This window comes from Sceloporus occidentalis, unplaced genomic scaffold, assembly GCF_023333645.1.
Source record: "Sceloporus occidentalis isolate IW3139 unplaced genomic scaffold, rSceOcc1.0.p SCAF_62, whole genome shotgun sequence".
Lineage (NCBI taxonomy): Eukaryota > Metazoa > Chordata > Lepidosauria > Squamata > Phrynosomatidae > Sceloporus > Sceloporus occidentalis.
In genome coordinates, this window is record NW_028317042.1 from 706,074 (window position 1) to 727,286 (window position 21,213).

The 21,213-nt window shown below is 38.6% G+C and overlaps 1 protein-coding gene across 1 annotated transcript; it reads left to right on the forward strand.

The window, feature by feature from the left end:
• Positions 1 to 7,892: 7,892 nt before the first annotated feature.
• LOC149287256 (alpha-1A adrenergic receptor-like) lies at positions 7,893 to 17,154 on the forward strand. The gene is made up of 2 exons (XM_089492992.1): positions 7,893 to 8,835; positions 16,652 to 17,154. The coding sequence occupies exons 1-2, from the start codon at positions 7,893 to 7,895 to the stop codon at positions 17,152 to 17,154; spliced, it is 1,446 nt and encodes a 481-aa protein (XP_089349118.1).
• The last annotated feature ends 4,059 nt before the right edge of the window (positions 17,155 to 21,213 follow it).

The window sequence follows — 21,213 nt, forward strand, 5'->3', positions numbered from 1 at the left end:
CACCCTTGGGTTCAAAGATGATAAGATCTACCATGCTATCTGAGCCGGATTAATAATCATATGCTGCTAAAATTATTTATTAAAAATGATGGAAACCTTGCCCTAATCTGCAGCTCCAAATGCTGAGACGTAATAATAATGGCAACACTTTCCCATTCTTTATGTCAACCATGAAGAATAGGTAGAACGTCTTGTAGAAGAATCATACGGTAACATCCCGGATTTGCTAACCAGACTTCTAAACGATGACGCAATGCTCTTATGATTTGTCCTGATGCGTTTTTTTTTTCCAACAGAAGTAAATATTAACTTCTAATGTGCCGGAAGCATGTCTGATGTAACAAAAACGTTTATTACATTTTTAGAGCACAATAAGTTCACACCAAGTAATCACTAGGAACCTACGCATATGGTTTTTATCCATCAGCATGAACAAAGTACTTAGACCCCAATTCAGTAAATACAACATTCAATTTGATGAGGTCACCATGCCGGTGGCTTAGTAACAACAATAAAAGACCCCTAATCATCTGCTTAAAATATGAGTTATATTATGATGGATTCTGGATAGGATTCAAAACACCCCTGGCATTTATTCTTGTTCCGAAGCCAAGTATCTTCTGTTTAAACGTTTCTTTAGCATTCCTAAATCTTTAGGTTATGTTCATATGACCGGTTTGAACAGTGATTTATTTGAAAGCTCATTTTAGTATAAAAAAAAATTATTAAAAAGAAATATTTTCCTGAGAACCTCTCAGATGTAATTCACTTGATAATTAAAATACAAATATACAATGTTTCAGTGGATTCCTGTGCACATTTTCATGAACGTTGCTTGGTGTAGAGAAGCCTTTTTGTTTTTGGGTCATGAGCTGGTTATGGTCCACCTTTCCTTCTCACCTCCGGGATAGCTCCACACAGAGCCGGCCTTAGGCGTTGTAGCGCCCTGTGCGGACTACTCCTCTGGTGCCCCCCTCACTACCCCCCTTCAAACTACCCCCCCTCTGCCCCTTCAAACTACCCCTCCCCTCTGCCCCTTCAAGCTACCCCCCCTCTGCCCCTTCAAACTACCCCCCCTTAAATCAAAAAAATGGTTCATGTCTTCAAAATGTGGCTGGTGTCACAGCTGGACTGGCAGGCCCGGCACTTTAAGGACAGTGGCCACCTGATGACATAAAAAGAGTCACCATCTGGTGTCAGAATGTTATGTTTTGCCATGTAGGGCATATACATTCGCCCAGTGCATGCCCGATGACCACTTTTGTTAACTTAATTTAATAGGAATTAATAGGAAGTGACAAGCAATAACAAGTTATAACAATAAGATGCAGGTATGGGTCATCCTTTACTGTATAATTTGTTTTTTAATTTGTATTTTATCTTAATTTACATTTTTTAAATTTGTGTTTCTAAAATAATATCTGAAACAGCTGGATGCCCGAAAAAAAAACAAAACAGTGTGCTTAATTTTGTCGACCGTTTAATGTTAAAAGAAAATAAGAAAATAATAAACCAAAAAACAATGATCAGAATAAAAATAAAGCATTATTTCTAAAAATGTGTGGTTTGTATGGTGTTTATGTTTTGTTTTATGGCTTATTTGAGAGACACCATGCCACGGAGCTCACAGCTGGGCAGGAAATTCCAGAACATTGGAAATCTAGAATAATTTCACCATATAAAGACCTTTCCTTTTCTTAATGCCGATACAACTATTTTGGGTAAGACTTTAAAAAAACCATCATCTTGTGTCATTAATTTAACTCCCCCTTTTATCCTTGTGAAAATATAGTGTCCTATAATTCTAAGACCACTTGTTTGTCAGCTGCATATTATAATAAATAAATAATTATAATAAATTAACACATGTCGAGAAAACTACCTTGGGCTTTCATGATTTTTTAAAATATTTTTTATGTGTAAATCTCATAACATTTCTCCCTTATGACTTATTTATCATTAAGAGCAGATGGACATTTCATCAGTTCTTATTTATGTGTGTGCTGCAAAGGGTCAGCAGAGGATCCGAATGATATATTACTATTCTCATTACGTTCAGTGGTATTTTGGTTAATCCGTTAACAGTAAATAATGTATGAGTTATGCTACCCCTTGGCCTTCTGTTTCATGGTTAATGTCACACTCGGAATACTTAAAGTACTGCGGAAAAAATACATCTTTGTTTAATCCTCTGCTTCGGTGTTGTGTACCTTAAATAGTTGTTTTATTATTATTATTATTATTATTTTATAACAAAATATATACAATAATATACAAATATTTCTTCCTATACCATTAAATAGTTGTTTTTATTATTATTATCATTATTTATTTTATAACAACATATTTCTTCCTATCCCATTAAATAATTTGTATTATTATTATTATTATTATTATTATTATACCAAAATTATTCTTCCTATCCCATTAAATAGTTGTTTTTATTATTATCATTATTATTAGTAGTATTTTATTATCTGCAACCTTTACCAAAAATGCTTTTATATATAAATGTGTCCTGATGAAAGTCTAATAAACAGACTGAAACGTTGATTAGAAAACTGCAGTTTCTCGAATGATTATTTAAAGAAGTCCCTGGAGTGCTGGTAACTATTTTTGGATGTTTTATATATATATATATATATATATATATATATATATATATATATATATGTATATATATCGCAGCTGCAATCCCTTCTTGAATAGAGGTGGCTTGCTAAATTTTCATAAGGATCATGATTGGAAGGATTTGGTACAATAGAATATTTTTGATGGGCTATTAAAGGGTTAATATGTCTTAGGGTCAGCTCCTTATGTATACTCATGGGGTTACCCTTCATATATGTGCCAATATTATCTTTTGACATCAGGTTTATGACTCAGGCTGCCTTAAATGACAATCGACATCTACAATGAGATTCCAACGCCTCTCTCTATACGTATTTATGCTTCATCAATAAAATTATTTATTCCTTTTGAATAAACAGAATTGTACAACACGAAATTGCTTTACAGAAGCAAAAAAAACCACTGAAAATCTTTCACGACCAGTTAATTAATGACTTTGTAGTTGCATGACCTTGTTGACCACACAGATTTTTACCCCCCCATGTACATAAATTTAAGGCGGCTCTGTCATAAGTAAATATATTGTGCTATTAAAAGTGGTGGATTGTAATAAAGCAGTGTTTAGATCAATGTACGTGTCAGAATTTATGACTATAATTTAAATTATAATTTTTAAAATTACAATTTAGATTTTCTAAAAAAATTACTAAAAATTACTAAAAAAAATACTAAAAATTACTGAAAAAAGCAACCAATAATCATTCAACAACTAGCCATGTTAGTATTTTTTTTAGTAATTTTTTTAGAAAATCTAAATTGTAATTTTAAACATTTTAATTAAAATTATAGTCAATAAACAACTTGGATCAATTGAGTAATAATTCGAGGATATATCATGGATATGGCTTCCATGTTGGCTCATTGACCACTGCGTTAAAAATCTTTGAAGCAATAAAAGACTAGATGGAACCATAGTTACTAAAGGAGAAGCAATCACTAAATGACTCCTGTTAGTATGTTGTGACTTTTACACGTATGAACAAAACCTCCTTACTTGTTTATGTGTCTTTAATGAGTTAATTTCCCTCACTAAGACTCTCACCGGCCAGTAAAATTGATATTTTAGTCGTTATTTTGCGTATTGCTTAATATGAACGCTTTTATTGATGCAGTTCATAGGAAAAAATATTGCCCCCCACCAAAAAAATGTACCCATCTGCAGGGGTCTTTATATCTTTATAGTTTTTTGGCAACCAATGGAAGTGTCCAATCAGCTTGGGTATTCTCTTGGTTGCTATGGTGATAAAACCACTTTTTCAATTTCATACCAGAGTCACTTTCTTCTATACTTACCGTGGATTTACAAACCCTTCGTTGCAGGCCCGGACTGACCATCTGACACACGGAGTAAATAGTCTCCTGGGAACTCTCCGGGTTTGACACCCCCAGCTCCCCACCCATTTTCCCTTTAAATGGGGGTGTTTCCTGCGATGTCAGCAGGAACGCCCACTGACATCAGCTGGGAACGCCCCCCGCCATCAGCGGGACTGCCCACCGCTGTCAGCGGGACCGGCCACCAGCATCCTGGGCAGCCTGGCTGAGTTCGGGGGTGTTCCCAGGGCCGCGTCGTTATCGCCTGTCTGGCCCAGACTTCCAACACAAATCAGGAATGGAAGAGCAGGGGGCGTCCAACCTGCGGCCCTCCAGCTGCTGTAGGACTACATCTCCCATCCTCCTCAGCCAGCCCCTTAGCTGAAAGAGCATTGTGTGAGATGTAGTCCTGCAGCAGCTGGAGGGCCGTAGGTTGGACGCCCCTGGTATTGAGGGACTGGTATACACCACAGTTAAATGCCTTGTTCTACTGCAGTTTGGTAAAATTGTAAAAGACTTGGGTTTTATTCCCTTAAAATGACCAGATATTTAACATTACATCCAGGGACAATTCATTGCTTTATTTTTATCATTCCGGCAGGTTACATCCATTAAAAATGAATTGTTATTCATTTAATTTAAACACGCATGGGATAGGCATTTCTGGGATTTAAGACGAGACCAACGACTGATTATGATTTAAATCTTTACATAAGGAAAAACCGGCAGATTGTGTAACCATAAGAAAGAATCCTCTTATTCGGGGCTTTATTATATAACACTTTCTATCAGAATGCTCAGGGATATATTTTGTTCATTAAACCTTCTCTTTAATTAAGCTCTTCCATTATACATTGTTAGATCTAGTTAGCGCTTGGCTAAAACCGGCAATGAGTGTGTAATTAGGATCAATTACAGTTTAGAGTAAAGTTACAATTTTTTAAACAATGATTTCGTTGTTTGCTGGCCAAAACATGTTTTCCAGGAAACAGTCCTAGTAATCAATGTTTAGGGGTTTTTTTTCCCCTACAGGATTTAAGATTTTTACATTCTTCACAGCCTTGTCTGATCATAATGAGACGGAAGCGATTTGTTACCTATAGAGTTAACGAGGTCCGGGTGCTAATATATGGAAATGTGATTCATCCCCTTTGGACAATGTATTTTTTCTTATTCATTACTTTGTAGCTGATTAAGTCAGTAATTCCCAAGTATCTCAATAGGTTTTAGAGCGGACGGTACCTTATACCTCCCAAGTGTCCTTCTTTGGTCTTAAACCCCCCCCCACTGTGCCTCCTTCCTCCCCAGATGTCTCTATTTTCTATCATCCCAGAATGTTTGTTGGGTATGAGGGTATCGCAGGGTTCTACAGCCCAAAAAGTAGTAATTTGTATAGAAACAGCAGGAAATTGGTTTATAAAGTAAACTGGGTGAATAAGCCCCATTATTTGTCTTCTAAATGTCTTATTTGGTCATCATGAATAGTCTTTGTTAAGCCCACAGCCTCTAAGACAGAGGTGTCCTTCTTTGGCCAGCTAAAACGTTGAGCAATGTCCCTTTGAGGTCTAGAGAGGTGTGTAAAAGTATACTATAGGCATGATATGAGTCAGGAAGATCATCTTCTTTTTCATTATTTTCTTTCTACCGGATTCCGACACTTATTTCCAGCTTCCTTCCCGAAGAAAGACGTCTTCGCTGATGTCTTGTGGAGAACGAAGTAGGAGCTATTTCCATGGGGCAAGAGCTGCCCCAGGTGCCACCAGGTGAGGGGACGCTTGAGCTGCCCGGTGGCATTTGCCCCTGCAGAGGTGACATCGGAGCAGGACGGGATCTATGACCCTGCCCCAGGTGCCCCAGTTGCCAAAAGCCCTAGTTACGGCTTTTGGAAACCTTTAACGTTCCCTCACGGTCCAGTGCATTGCACCAGCAGACCACATCCCAAATTAAACAACGAATAATTCTGTTTGCAGCAACAAATGTTCCTTGGTTACAATAAACCTCATTTTAGGTACAGAATTTTATACCCTCCGAGGTAGCTGTTCTGGACGAAGTGCCCCAAAATTACCAGTGACTCCATAAAAAAACATTCAAATGTTTGAATTTTAATATATTATTTAATTACACGTATGTTTTGTCTTTTAAATTTGTTTTTATTAAAAGTGTCAGAAGTTTACAAATCATAAAATTGAGTCTTTTTAGTTTACAGAAAAAAAGGAGATTTCACCATTTGTTCAAAAGACTTTGTTTTACAGCAAAGGCAGTTAAGGTGTGGATTCCACTATCAAATATAACTGTTATGGGACATTAAGATGGAACATTAAAATAACATAAACCTAGAAATGAGGATCATACAGGTAGATAACAGGACAAGAACTGAACAAAATAGTACTCAGCCAGGTTCTTTTGATAAAAATGTTTTTAATATGGTTAAAATTATAATAATATGGTTAAAATAATAATGATAATAATAGTAATACATTTTATTATTATTGTTGATATTTTTAAAATAATATTACTAAAAAAAATGAAATGGTTTGAGATAAAAATTATCAGTAAAGACTAAGGCATATCAATATGTATGGTGGGATCTCAATAAAGTACAGGAGGGAAGTTTATTTCAAAGGAGGAGAAATGTTAGAACAAGGGGTCTAATCCTAAAGAGGTAATGTAGTGAGGTTTTACTTTCTTAAGAGAGTGGTAGATAAATGGAACAGCCTCTCATCAGAAGTGGTAGATAAATGGAACAGCCTCCCATTAGAAGTGGTAGAGGCTTATTCAGTGAGGGGATTTAAACATGCATGGGATAGGCATATGGCTCCTGAGTCATCAGACAAGACCAACGCCTGAGGTCCTGAGGTTCTACATCAGGATAAAATGGGTGGACTAGATGGGCTAAAGGGTTCTTAGAACTGCACATTCTATGTTTCTGTGTTTCTAATTCAGCACAAGAGAATCAGAGGTATCCAAGACAGGGTGCTGCCTAACTTATATAATATAACGTTTGATTCTTTGGTCCTATATAGAATCTTAAAGCAGCTCTGGAATGTAGGACAAGTCTAGTTAAGTCTTGTACTGCAGGAAAACCTGGGATTAATTTGATGGCCCCACATAAACACAATGAACCACATTTCACTTAAAATTGTCTTAATGAACATTAATTTCCTTATATCCAAATGTAACTACTTCATTCTTCATACTAGGTGACCTATGTCCATTCATGGTCTCCTTGGCAAAAATGAACTCCTCTAGAACTGGAAGGATAAAATGTAATTTCATTTGAGAGAGGTTACAAATGTAAGTTTAATGGTCTGAATTTCTTAAAATCTGCAGAACCTTCTGATTTTTAGAAGAATAATTGCATTTGCGCTTGGCTCTTGAAAGGAGTATTTAATTAGCCACTTGATTAGTTGTGTTGCCACAGTGTTTTGCAATATATCATGATGTCCTGAGGCAGAGGAGATGATAATTAAAGTCTGTTCCAGTTCCAAATCTTGCAGTAACTCCATGTCCAAGAAGAGGGTTTGATTGATTAGCTGCGCCCTCTAGTGCTTGTTGTTAAAATTCATCCCCCTTTAAAAACGTGTCATCGAGCTGTGATGTCACATGTTGAAAGAAATGCAGCTGCTGAATGCATTTCTTCTCAAGACATCCGAAACGTTTTGATGAGCAGCATGCCACCCCACCAGCACTGCAACAGTAGCTCCCCTGACCTTCAAGATCAAGACATCTTAGAGGACAGGAGACTCCTAGGACTACCATTAACACAAGAACCTGGATCATCTGGTCTTCATAGATATCTGCAGCCAGAATAGCAAATCAACGAGCACAGTTGGAAACGTGGAAATGTTTTTGATACTTCTACTTAATGTTTTGTAGCTGATTCCTGGACATTTGTAAAGTTTGTGACATCTTACCCAGCTTCCTAGATCCTTATGGATGATACATTTAAGATGCCTTCTTCACTTGGTGAGAACATATCAGATGTGGAATTCCTTCATGTTCTGCTGTCTAATGGAACATCCATGGTGGGCAACGAGACTGCTACCAACGACACCATACCATTCAATTTCACCAGAGCTATAATTCTTGGATTCACCCTTGGTGCCTTCATATGTGTTGCCATAGTGGGGAATATTATGGTTATAATATCTGTGGTGACCAACAGACACCTTAGAATTCCCACCAACTGTTTGATTGTGAACCTAGCCATAGCTGACTCCTTGTTGAGCACCACGGTGCTGCCATTCTCTGCAACTTTAGAGATACTAAGTTACTGGGTGTTTGGGAGAATATTTTGTGACATATGGGCTGCCATGGATGTCCTGTGCTGTACTGCTTCTATTTTCAGTTTATGTGCTATCTCCATAGACAGATACATTGGGGTACGTTATACCCTTCAGTACCCTACCATAGTGACCAAAAAACGTGCTATTTTGGCTATGTTGTGTGTTTGGATATTATCCACAGTTATTTCCATTGGACCATTGTTGGGCTGGAAACAACAAGCTCCATCTGATGAACATGTTTGTGATATAACAACCGAACCATTCTATGCCATCTTCTCCTCTTTGGGTTCATTTTACATCCCATTGATAGTCATCTTGGTGATGTACACCAGGGTCTACGTGGTGGCCAAGAGAATAACCAAGAATCTGGAGGCAGGTGTGATGAAAGAAAGGATGAACTCTCAGGAGTTGACCATGAGGATCCACTGTAGGAACATGCATGAAGACTCCAACAGCAACAGCAAGGAAAAAAGTAATCATCCTCGAAGTTCCTTATCTGTTAAATTGCTGAAATTCTCCAGAGAGAAGAAGGCAGCTAAGACCTTGGGTATTGTGGTTGGCCTGTTCATTCTGTGCTGGCTCCCATTTTTTACAGCTCTGCCTCTTGGTAAGTTAGAACATCAACATTAGGTGGGATGTTTAATTTTCTTACTTCCTCTGTATCATTGATGTCTATCCAAGTGGTACATCAACAATGTTCTTCTAGTACCTTTATTTGATGAGTTTAAGTAGCCCTATTGCAATTAAGAATTTGATAGTGTTGGTAACCTTTTTGAAAGCATTTTTAATTCTCTAATCCAATGTTTGCCTGTTTGCCTAACCCAGTGTTTTAGATTGTTGACAGCTATGGTGGGTCACTTTTTATGCACAAGAAGTCAGAACATCTTAAATGGATACGCTGGTTTAAGCACTGACCTCTGGGGAGCAGTTCTCTCACTTTGAGGCTCTCTAAGGGTTAATTAGTGAAAGCTCCTTCAGAAGCTTGTAAAATCCTAAACCACATTTCTTTGGAGATATAGTTGGTAGAACCTCCACTTGTCATATTTATTTATTCTAACCAATATTTACTAACTATCCAGAAGTCACAATTTCCTTTATTACCTATTTTTTGTATTGTTTTTACATTTTTATTTAGATTTTTTATGTGTTTTTAAGCTTATCTTTTGCCCCCTCCCCACAATGATGAAATAATAGATCTCAATGCAGTGAGATCCAATAAAAATTGTCCATTCTGTACCTGATTAAACAATGAGTAATTAGTTAATTAATGAGTTAAAGCAACAGAGTACTAGTCTTATTATTGACTACCCAGGCATGTTCAGTATCTTATCTCCAGTTTTGGTTATAATACATTTTCTTTTAATTTAAATTTTATGTATTTGCAAAGATAGCTGTAAACAACAATTTAGTCTATTTGTATTAGTCCCAGAGAAAATGTTATATCAGCCAAAACCAAGAAAAGTTTGTAAAGTTATACAAGCTCAGAGCCTCAGAGGTCTCTTCTTCAGATAGAATCTCTGTTTTACATACCTATTACGTAAGTAACCTTTCATTATGTTTTATTTATTTTTTCAAAATGTATTCACCAGAATTTATAGTGGTTGATAATTTCGAATATATGCAACATTAACCTACAAAATGGGTAAGAGACTGGAAATATGCGATATTTAAATGATACAATTTACTTTTTTTTTGCAATCCAAAACAAAATGGAGAGGTGGCAACAAATTCAGATGCTCATTTTAAGACACTAAAATTGCAAAAAAAACATCTGCATCATGTAAATCTGGTTGAAAATTACCCATATTGTTTACAGTTTAAAAAATGTGGAAAAAAATCTTTTTTTTTTCTTTTTTTAATCTTTTTTACTGATCTTCCACTTATTTTAAACCACATTTTATTTGAGATAGTGTTGGTAGGACTTCCAGTTGTCTTAGTTACTAACTATATAGAAAAACAAATTTGCTTTACTATTTTACATGCCGATTTTTTGTATTTTTTTCACTTTTTATTTAGATAATCATGTGTTGTTATGCTTAACCCCCCCCCCAATTATGAATTAGTAAATCTCAATGCAGTGAGATCCAATAAAATTGCCCATTCAGTACCCGATTAAATGATTAGTGATTAGTAAATGAATATGTTAAAACAACAGGGTACTAGTACTAGTGACTATTATTATTAATGTTTATTTTCTTCTTTTATTTGTTAAATTATAACTTTATTTTTTGGGTTAACTACGTTTTAATTCCTTCTAAGCATCCTATGCTGGTTTGACACCCCATGTCCCCACTACTTTCTCTATGAGGTTTATACCAGTCCTACATGGCACCAGTGAACGTAAGCACTTTTGGGGGAAGACAGGGATCCATGCCTTGCCCTCCCCACTGCAACCAAAGGTGTTAATAGCAGCGCTTGTATTTTTTTATTTTTTTCATACACAACCTCTGGCTCCCCAACCGCTGCATACTACTACTCCCATGATGCTCAGGCTGCTACGAATACGTCTAAGGGTTATAGAATATGGAACCCAGAGGAACATGATAGCCAGAGGTTAGCAGCTGCTGTCTCTAAAAGATTTCCTTACAGAGTAGAAATCCTATCTTCGTGGTTCTTAAATGCTTGAAATTATCATTATTCTTTAACACTGTTTGACTTGGCAGACGACCCTCCTTTGTTCGCCGTATTAATTAACCACAGACAATGGGCGTAATGTGCAAAAGGAACAATGTGTCTGTTTGCAAGATATCCCCAAGGAAAAACATAGAAATAAAGTTTAATTAATGTGACTTGTAACGAGGGCTTTTCATTTGCGACCTTTTCCCATATCCTACATTTTGCCGTTCTCTACACCAATGCCACCTTGGGAATGGTGCCTACGGATTAAAGTAATCAATATACAGTATACCTACCGTAAAAACATGTTACCATTTCCCGGGATCTGCATGATTATTCCTCCCCGTTAAGTCCCATCTCCCCCTACTGTTAAGTTGTTGATTGTTGCTGATTGGTTCAGGCAGCCTTTGTAAAGATGGGAGGGGGGAGAATGGAGAGGAAACCTTTGGAGAGGAAATTGATTAGATAATGCTGGCTCTGCCACCATTTAGTTATTCTAAACCCCCTTTAAGGGACAGGTCACAAGGGTGGTCTATATGTGTGTTGCCCCAACGCTGGTCTGGTGGCACTTGCACCATGCACTATTACACCGCAACCCAACACCTGTTACTCTTACTGCTCCATGTGCTTATATGTGCTCCAGGTTATGATGTCATAGCTAAGTCTCCATACATCCTAACTAGAACTAGGGGAAAACGTTTGCTCATATGGACAAATGGCAAAGTTTGTGCAGCTGTTTTGTTCCCACCACGTATTTCCATGAAGGAGGCAAAACTGTGAGGTTTCCATGGTAACTCCTTCAAAAACAGATTTTTCACTTTTTTGCTCAGTTCTCATGCTTTACGTACATAAGAAAAACCATGAGCTCACTTGAGCTAAATCTCCCATTTCCCATCATAGACCTCGGGACACGGGCATACAGGGCTGTAGAGTTGGCAAGGAACATGACATCCCTTGCAGCTTCCTGATGCTTCCTCTGAATTGATAACGAGGTCTGGATGATGGGAGTTGTAGTTTGGAGCCTCCATGGAATCATTTCCTTGGATCTACCTGCCCTTGCTGTAGAACGTTACATTTCGTGACAGACGTGTATGTTACATGGTAGCAATTATTGCGACATGTTGAATTACGGTTTAGTTTACCTTAACGACCTCCATTCCGCCAATCCAAACAGACGCATTATATATAATTATTCTAGATTCTACTGTATATGTTTTCTAGCAAATTTGTCTGGAAAGTATATTTACATTTGTCAAATTACTGCCAGCTATAAGTGTTTAAACACGAAAAGAGGAAGACTGCGAGTATATAGATAATAACTTCTACTTATCTGATCAACATTTCAGGGATCTGAAAAAAACTACATTGTCATTTATTTACAATTGTTTAGAAGTTTCTGGGGTTATGTGTTGCACAAAAGGAAGCTGCTGTTTTTTTTTGGGCTGGTCATGTTTAACCTGGAGAAGCTTGGTGAAGCCCTACTACCCCCAGTCTCTTGGTCAGTTTTGTCTTTTTATGGGCGGGGGAGAGTTGTTTGGCCACACCCACTACCCACCAAATTCACTCCCATTCCCCACCCACTAAAGAATGTCTGGAGCTAGCTCTGACCATTCACAAAGCCGCTTCCCCAGAAGAAGGAGAGCTCCTGGGACCCGACACCAGGAAATTTCCAGTTATGTTAATGGCTATATCTGGAAGCTTAATGGGTTTAATCTGGACGAACTGGATGGAGCACCATCTCCCTGAGACTCCGGGTTAGAGTCTTTGGGTAGGTTCTGCCTACTCTTGTCTACTCTCTACCCACCTCTACTTTCTGCCCCAATCCTGGGGACTTCCTAAGTATAGTAATGGCCTAGCCAGGGCTGGCTCTAGGTTTTTAAGGTATTTTATTGGAACTCCATCTTTAACACGGCTAATAAACAAAATATTTACACAAATAATGAGGAACTCAATAATAATTTATAATTATAAAGATAATATTTTTACTGTGTCATCTTTCTGTAAGTGGCTTCAAATTAGCCAATAAGCTAAATTCTTTAGCATGGAACAGAGCTATTCCAAACCACTCTCTTGGATTTTGAACCACAACAAATCTAATGTGGAGGCTAGTCTGCCCCCTGTGCACAAAGCAAGGCCCATAAAGACATGGTTTGATGAGTCTAGTGTTGAGGAACCTGAGTCACCTTAGCGACACATTTGGGATGAATTTGAATGCTGATTGCGAGCCAGATCTTCTCCCCCAACATCAGTGCACTACAGGATGAATGGGCAAGCAATCCCACAGAAACTCCCAGAAGAGTAGAGGCAAACTCCATATTAATGCCCATGGATTTGGAATGGAATGTCCAATAGAGGGGTGATGGTCAGGTGATCCTTTCCCTGCCTCCTTTTTAGCTTCTCCCTGATGTCTCGGAGCGCTTCTGGTCTATTCTTCAGGCTATATACAGAAAATACTCCAAGAAATATGGTTTCCATATACAGTATTTATTATATGTACCTGCATGTCTACATTCACAATCAGGATACAAAGTTACATCGTCTATAGTTTTGGTTTTCCATAAATGACCATTCCATTCTAATTTTAAGCAATATACCAGTTTAGGCGTCTGATAAAATCCACATAACTCACAATGTTATTTTGTTCCATGTTCAAAGTCTCCCTGTGTAAAACAAAACAAAAAATATTTCATTCTGTCCTTCCCTACATAAATCATTTAAGAATGAAAGTGGGAGTTCCAATATTTGAATTTTTGAAATAGCTGCCAGCTTAAAAGAACATTTCAACCCCATTTTTCATGTAAGATGCCTATTCGAGTCCATTTTGCATGGACTGTGATGAGCTTTACTGTATCCAAATCGGTCTGGAGATTCTGGAGTTAAAAATAAGGCGTCTGTCTCATTTAGCTCCTCCCTCTGCTCCCTGTACTGAAAGCAGGAAGCATACTTAAGTACGGCCCAGTGCCAGGCATGCATTTTATTATAAAAATTAGCATTTCCCAAGAAATAAAAAGGCCACTGTTTAAGGGGAAAACACTTCAGATGCATACATCTTTTGATCTATAAATGTGTAAATATGTATATTTATTAAGGCACACAGATACAGTCAGGGAGAAGGATCTATTTACAGGAGTGCATGTGAGTTAATAGGTTATAAGTTACTGTAGTGTTACCGTTAACAGGTGTTCCTTTAGTTTGCTTTTGAAGTTATGGAAGGTGAAGCTTGACGAATGTCTGGTGGTAGGGAGTTCCAGAGATAAGAAGCAGCGTGAGAGAAGGCCCCATGGACGGGATGGAGGGGTAGTTGTTATGCAGTTGTTAAGGGGCAGAGAGATTCCCACTATGGATGGAGTAGGGGTTGTGTTTTAGCTATATGCATACCTGGGTCAACACCTGAATCCTCCAGGTCGCGGGAGGGGGGTCTTGATGCCCCACTCCCTGACCACTTCCCATTTTAAATGGGGGTGCTATGTCAGCGGGAACGCCTACTGGTGGCAGTGGGAATGTCCCCCCCCCATGTCAGCAGGCCCTCTCACTGACGTCAGCGTGCAGTCCTGGCCACATCACGCAAGGGTAGGCTTTGGGTAGCCGGAGCCCAGAAGTTCCCAGGTATGGTGGGATATCAGAGAGGAAATTTAGGATGGGATGAAAGCTGATGAGCCTTCAAAGTAAGAAGGAACTTTTGAAGGTGATGACCTGCTGTATAGGAAGACAAGCCAACGGCTTTGGTGTTATGAAGAGAAGAGAACGAATTGTAGAGCAGATATATGTGAATCGGGAAGACCAATGAGTAAAGAGTTACAATAGTCTAGACGGGAAATGGTTAGCACGTTTATACGTGTTTTGGTTGCAGAATAAGAGAGAAATGGCCAACACAAAGTCCACACATGTTGTCCTAATTAAAGATAACCTTTGAACTTGTTCTTCGGATATCCTTAATTAGTTAAGTGCTAATTTGAAAAATCCTAAATTCATTCATGAATGGGAGAAACCACAGAACCAGTCGAACAGCCTTTGTCTAAGCATGCTTAGCTGTTGTCGGGGCCGGTCGGGGGCCAGGGCTCGAGATTACTGAGCCGCTCTGTCTATATATCTTACGGCCCAAAGAATCCAACATATTTTAGTCATGTATAATTCAGAAAATTTTATTAAAAATAGAGATGTCTTGGAGGGCTTAGGTAATGGGAACTAGTTTGAAAAGTTCAAATTATAACTAAACTAATAAACTGTGCTTGTAACATGATGATGACGTGAATTATTTTGATGGGAAAAAAGGGAAAATACAGGAAATCCCTTTTCTATTCTGCACTGGCTATTGGACTGAAATAACTAACATCTGCCTTGATTTTAATATAAGTATTTACAGTTAAAAATAAGTAATCACACTCATCACTGCAACAATGGTTGTAATAATTAGATATATACAAATTATAAGGTTGTTGGGGCCCTCCTTGTAAAATCCTAGTTTATTTTTTACATTTTAAGTAATCTAATTTATTTAAATGTATATAATTTTTATTATTTACATTTTAAGTAATCTAATTTAAACGTATAATAATGTATTATAATTTTTATTACATTTAATCAATCTAATTAATTGAGATTATTTTAAATTGTTATTATGTTATTATATAATGACTCATTATTATTATTATTATTATTAATAATAATAATATAATAATAATATAATAATATATTCTATAATTTAGAACTTTAACAAGAGCCCTTTAAGTATTTGTGTTTCTTGGCAAATAATAATTAACATTAGTGAGGGTTATGTATAATAGTATAAAAAAAAAAAAAACCAGACAGGTAAACGGTCAAATTTGCGATTATACCAAATAATACACTTTTTTCGGGGGTGGGGGGGGTTACACATTCGCAAAACATACCACACAAATATTTAAAGGGACCACGCACCTATCATATGCATTAAGTGCATATCATGGCTGGAGTGTCCCTTTAAGTTTAAAATGGTTGCTATAGCAACTGCCTCATCATTGTGCAACTTAGATAAATGGGTGTATATATACACTATTTTTTGTGTAGTGTATACATGGACTTTTTTGTTCTCTAACGTAATAAAGGAACACCCATTTCTAAATGTCAGGTTCCTACAAATGTGAAATAGCAAACACTGCAAGCTAAATCGCAAAGCACGGGATGTCCTCGTTTTACCGTCCAAATATTTGTTTTGTGTTGGATTACGGTATACAAAATATTAAAAAGTAAGCTCTTGCTAAATATATTTATCCTGGGTATGTGCATAGACGAATGTGACATCTTCAAAGATGTGGCTCGTTAATACTTAAGAAAGTAACTCGGCTGCATAAAACCATCTTGTGTTACTTTACATATATTATTGTAATCGCTCTCATTGGTTTTTTTTTATGTTTTCCGCCCTCTGTCGCCTTTCCACCCCTCTCTGACCACATCAGATCTACTCCTTCCATAAATATCAGACCCAGCAGAAGGATAATGTAGACTGGGATCAGCAGGGGGCGCTCTTTCTGCTTCTGACTTTGGTACTTCACAATAGGAGGTCAACAATGATCTTTTATAGCCAGTTATCAACAGATTATCATGGCAGGGGTATGGCCAGTTTGAAACAGTGATGGGTATCCCATACATCCATAGCAAGTGTTTCCCCCGCAGGGATGAATCCGCTGAACACTATGTAAAGTGACCCTTCGCGGGACTAGGGCAGATCATCGGCCAAAACAGCTGTTTGTCTACGGTCACTCCAGTTTTTGGCAGCTGTTCAAATTGAGTTCGCTATCTAATGGCTTCTTTCCTTTGTTTAATTTTAGGTTCAATATTCAAACAGCTGGAGCCCCCGTTAACAGTTCAGAAGGTTATATTTTGGCTCGGGTATTTCAACAGTTGCATCAACCCAATTATTTACCCCTGCTCCAGCAAGGAGTTCAAGAGAGCCTTCATTCGCATCCTCAAGTGCCAGTGGGGTAGCAGAAGACAGCCTGGTCTGAGAAGGTCTCAGTACTGTCCCCGGAACAGCAGTAATTTCAACAGTTCCAGGAAGGATTCCATGGATGAGAGCAAACAATTTATAAATGGAAGCCAGAGGACAATCTTGTCTAGTGCTTCAAGTCCCAGTTACAAAATCAGTCACACCAAGGAAAACAGAACTCGTGATTGGAAATATTGTAACATTCAAGAAGACCTTGGTCAAAGCCAAAGTACGGTCCAGGAGCCTACAAAACAAGAGGACTCCTCTAGTGTCTTCACTTTCCAGACTTCTCCTGAATTTGGTGGACATAGTTCAGACACAGCTGTGCAGCAAAATGGTAGTTAAGGAGTAAGCCTCAGGTCTGCCGAAAGATATAGGTTATGGAAAAAAACCATATGGAATGATTTAGGGTTGCGGCCTTTCCGTTTGTAGATGGTATTTATAATTGTACGGGATGCTTTTTTAAGTTCTCTGTATAAATTATGAATAGGAGACAAATATTTTAACGACGGGTTTAAAAGTTTACGTTCTGTCTTTGAAACGCTAAGTTTTGTTATTTTAATAAAAAGTAAAAATAAAACATATTGTGACCTCAATTAAAAAAAAAAATAGGCACTCTACACAAGTAAACAGGTATAGATTGTGCCCATAGGAATATAGTGATGCATGCAATCGGCCGGCCAGAAATGCTTCTGAAAGGCTTTAAACGCAAGGATAACTTAAAACAGGAATTTTAACTACGTGACTAAAAATGACATTAAACGTTCATAACTCGCAAAGCTGTCCAGCTCTTCAAAAGCCTGGCGTCTGTGTCCAAGAGTGCCGATAATTAATAACTAGACATATTTGTAAGAAGCGTGTTTGGATTGACGCAATGCTAAAATGTCTTAATGTCTTCTTTATCTTTAATTACTGCCTAAATTATTGTGTTTGTCAAGTCTCATAGTTTTTTGATTATATCTTTCTCTCTGATAAAAAAAATTCATATGTTGACAGATTACATTGATGTAATGATCGGAAACTTTGTATTTGACCAGCAACATCTTTTTCGGTAAGGGTTCCTTCGGTGAAAATCTTTAAAAATTAATCTTATTACCACCATAGCATTCTGTTGCCGAAACATATCCTGGGAGCCCTCGGGGGGTGTACCTAGAGTCTCCGGATAAGGCACCGCTTCCCTGGGTCTCCAAGTCACCCACTGCCCCTGACAATTCCCACCACCTACCCATTAGTCCATGGTCGCATTGGCTAACCACACCCATTGCATGGCTAGCCCCGTCCCCCTTGCAAGCCACTCCCTCAGAAAGGGTGAAAGCCCAGGTAGCCTACCCTGGGACGTTCATAAGTATGTCCTTCGGATTTCCTATTTATCCGTAGATAGCCAGTACAAAAAGAGTATAATATAGAACACAAAGCACATTCTTTAAATGTTCGAAGCCTTTTCGTTTTTTATTGTATTGTCACAGTGGGCCGAACTGTTTAAAGAACCTGGTGAAACGTATTACGGCTATTATGGTAGCTGGGGTTTGGCATACGCTTAGTCCTTTAAAAGTTGGCCAAATGCTGCCGAAAGCCAATCAAGTCAATTGATATGAATTATCAGCGAACCTCAGAAAATGCATGCATATAAGTATACATACACATATATTGTATATAGGCGTGTTAATTTAAAACTTTTTTGTATGTATGTTATAAAGTGTTTTATTTCTACTTTCACACCTAATATAAAAAGTGATATAATATAACCCTTTTTTGGGGGCTGGAAGAGTTGATCCAGAATTTTTTCCCCTAAGTGTACCCTTTTTTGTTTAAAATCTATATTTGTATCTACAGAGGTATGGAAAAAAAGAAGTGTATGAATAAAACGATTGTCTTTCTTCTCCGTTGTTTTCGGTTTGTGATTCACATCGAGGGTTATAAAACCACAGAATATGTAAACCATGTGTCTGTTGGGGGAGGGGGGGCAGGGAGCATGCTGGGAGTATGCCGACATTATTTTTATTATTTATTGTTTTACATAGCGCCATCAAAGTCCGTAGCGCTGACATTTATATAGTGAAGGCGAGCTGACGACTGGCAGAGAGGGTGAATGCCTGGTGATCACACCTGGGGAGTGGCTTCATATTGGATGGGGCGGGGCTAGCTGTGCATGGAGGCGGGGCTAGCCCTAGACAGCCTCAAGCAGACAGGGAGTAGGAGGAGTAGTGGAAAGGGAGTAGGTATGGCCATTACTAGGAATTTTCTGGCTTTGGATACCCGGAGCTCCTCCCTGTGTGACGCGGGAAGGGGGTTTTGCTGTCTGCGGCAGACAGTCCAGCTGACATCAGTGGGCGGTCCCAATGATGTCGCAGGATAAACACTTTTGTTCATGGGGAAGTGGGCGGGGAGTGGGGCGTGCCGCAACATCACTCCCACGACCCGGTGTTTCCAGGGAAGCAGCGCTTCACTCGGAGTCTCCGGGCCAATCTCAGAGAGTGCCCAGGTTTGGGCACGACCTACCACAACTCCAGTACCTGAAGAAAGAAGAGACTTACTTGGCGACCAGGTATCCCCCTGATGCTGGAGCTGTCGTGACTTTGTATTTATTTATTACCAGGCATGGGTAAGACATTAGTAAACTTATCACATTTTTTAGGTCTTTATTTTCTCCCCAGATGCCCCTCTATTCTAGGAGCTTGGAATGTTGGCTGGGTATGAGGGCATCACAGGGTTCTACAGCCCTAAAAGCCTCAATAATGTTTATAGAGACAGAATTATGAATCAAATTGTGTAAATAAACTACACTCTTGTAGAGGGGAAGTAGACGGGGAGTTGGGCTCGGAGTTTCCCTGTAGTGACCCTGAGTTCCCAGGTATGGTTACATGTAAGTCAGTTAGCGGCTGCTGCCCTTTAAGTGCCAGGGCGGCTTTTCTTCCCCAGTCCAGTCCTGGTAACATTACTACTCAAAGGCTACATCTTGCTGTTTATGAGCTTATTAAGTCCTTCTTATGGTAATTAAGTAATGAGGACCAACCCTGGGCATTGAGAACACTTGCATGTGAGCCCTTGTTGCTTATACATACGCATGTCTGCCTCTTTAACAGAGACAAGTCTTAAGAAACACGTTATGAAACGCATTTGGATCACGGCTAAACAACGAATACACTTCATGTTTCATCTTACGAAACTAGAACATAAAGAGACCCGAGTGACCAGCATTCAAGTTGCCGGAGGGATCGTAATTTCAGTCAATTTAAGAAACCGCAAAAGCAATTATAGGATTATTTCCTGAAATAATAAAAAAAAAAAAATTCTATTTAAGAAAACAATAAATGTGTTAATGTGAAACAGTAAGATTCCTAGCTAAAAAGAGACGTATTTCAGCCAAAGAAGTGGAGCACTTCCGCCACCATCTGGCTGCCGGTGGTATGACACCCAAAGATATACATTACATACACATATTTTTACTTAGAATACGCAAAAAGATATACAAATTATTGTACTCTGGTACTAAGTACTACCTGTATTTAAATATAAGTCACTTCCATGTAAAGCCTTCAATCTATATAATGTACATAATATAGAGAACTGTCCCTGTTTGTCTTGCCGAGGTACCCTGCTGTCTGGCTTGTGGGGGCATGGGAATCATGGGCCAGTTAGGGAGAGCCGAGGATTCTCTCTGCAGATTCACTGACCACTGAAGTTATAAATCTAGTGCTTTTCCAACACAGACCACCTTATGATGTATTGAAGCAGAGCATCGTGGTATGACATCATACTGGAAACTCTTCATGGAAACTCTGGGTTGCTGGAGCGGTGTTCTGACATGGCCCACTCCACACCCATTTCCATACCTGAGAACTCTCCGGGTTTCGCCCACAAACTTCAAAGAACAGAAGAGTCTCCGGTTCGAATCACGGTTGCGTGGTCCTGACACACCCTACTCCCTGCCCATTTCCCCATTAACCCCTTAAGGACAATGTACGGCTTTGTCATTAAGGGGTTAAATTAGGGTGTTTCTCGTGACATCAGCGAAGCACCGTTTCTCCAGGTCAACAACCGAATCCTCCGGGTTGTGGCAGCTGGGTCTTGACACGCCCTGCTCCCCACCCATTTCCCCTTTAAATGGGGTGTTTCCTGTGATGTCAGCAAGAACGCCCACTGACATCAGTGGGTAGTCCTGGCCGCTTCCCGCAAGGAAAGGCTCCAGGTAGCTGGAGCTCAGAAGTTCCCAGGTATGCCAATGACATCATCGGGAAATCATTCCCTGAAAAAAAATTATAAATGAGGCAAAATATAATTAACATAATTAAATAATTATTTTGTGCTTCCAAGCTGCATTACCCTATTATAAGGGGTAAGAATATATATATATATATATATATATATATTAAGCACAAAAAGGGTACATTTTAAAAATATGTA

Bases quoted from the DNA above. Each gene is read 5' to 3' on its own strand.
- LOC149287256 (XM_089492992.1), top strand. From the start codon at position 7,893: ATGCCTTCTTCACTTGGTGAGAACATATCAGATGTGGAATTCCTTCAT. The intron at 8,836-16,651 runs GTAAGTTAGAAC...GTTTAATTTTAG, and splicing joins TTTTACAGCTCTGCCTCTTG to GTTCAATATTCAAACAGCTG.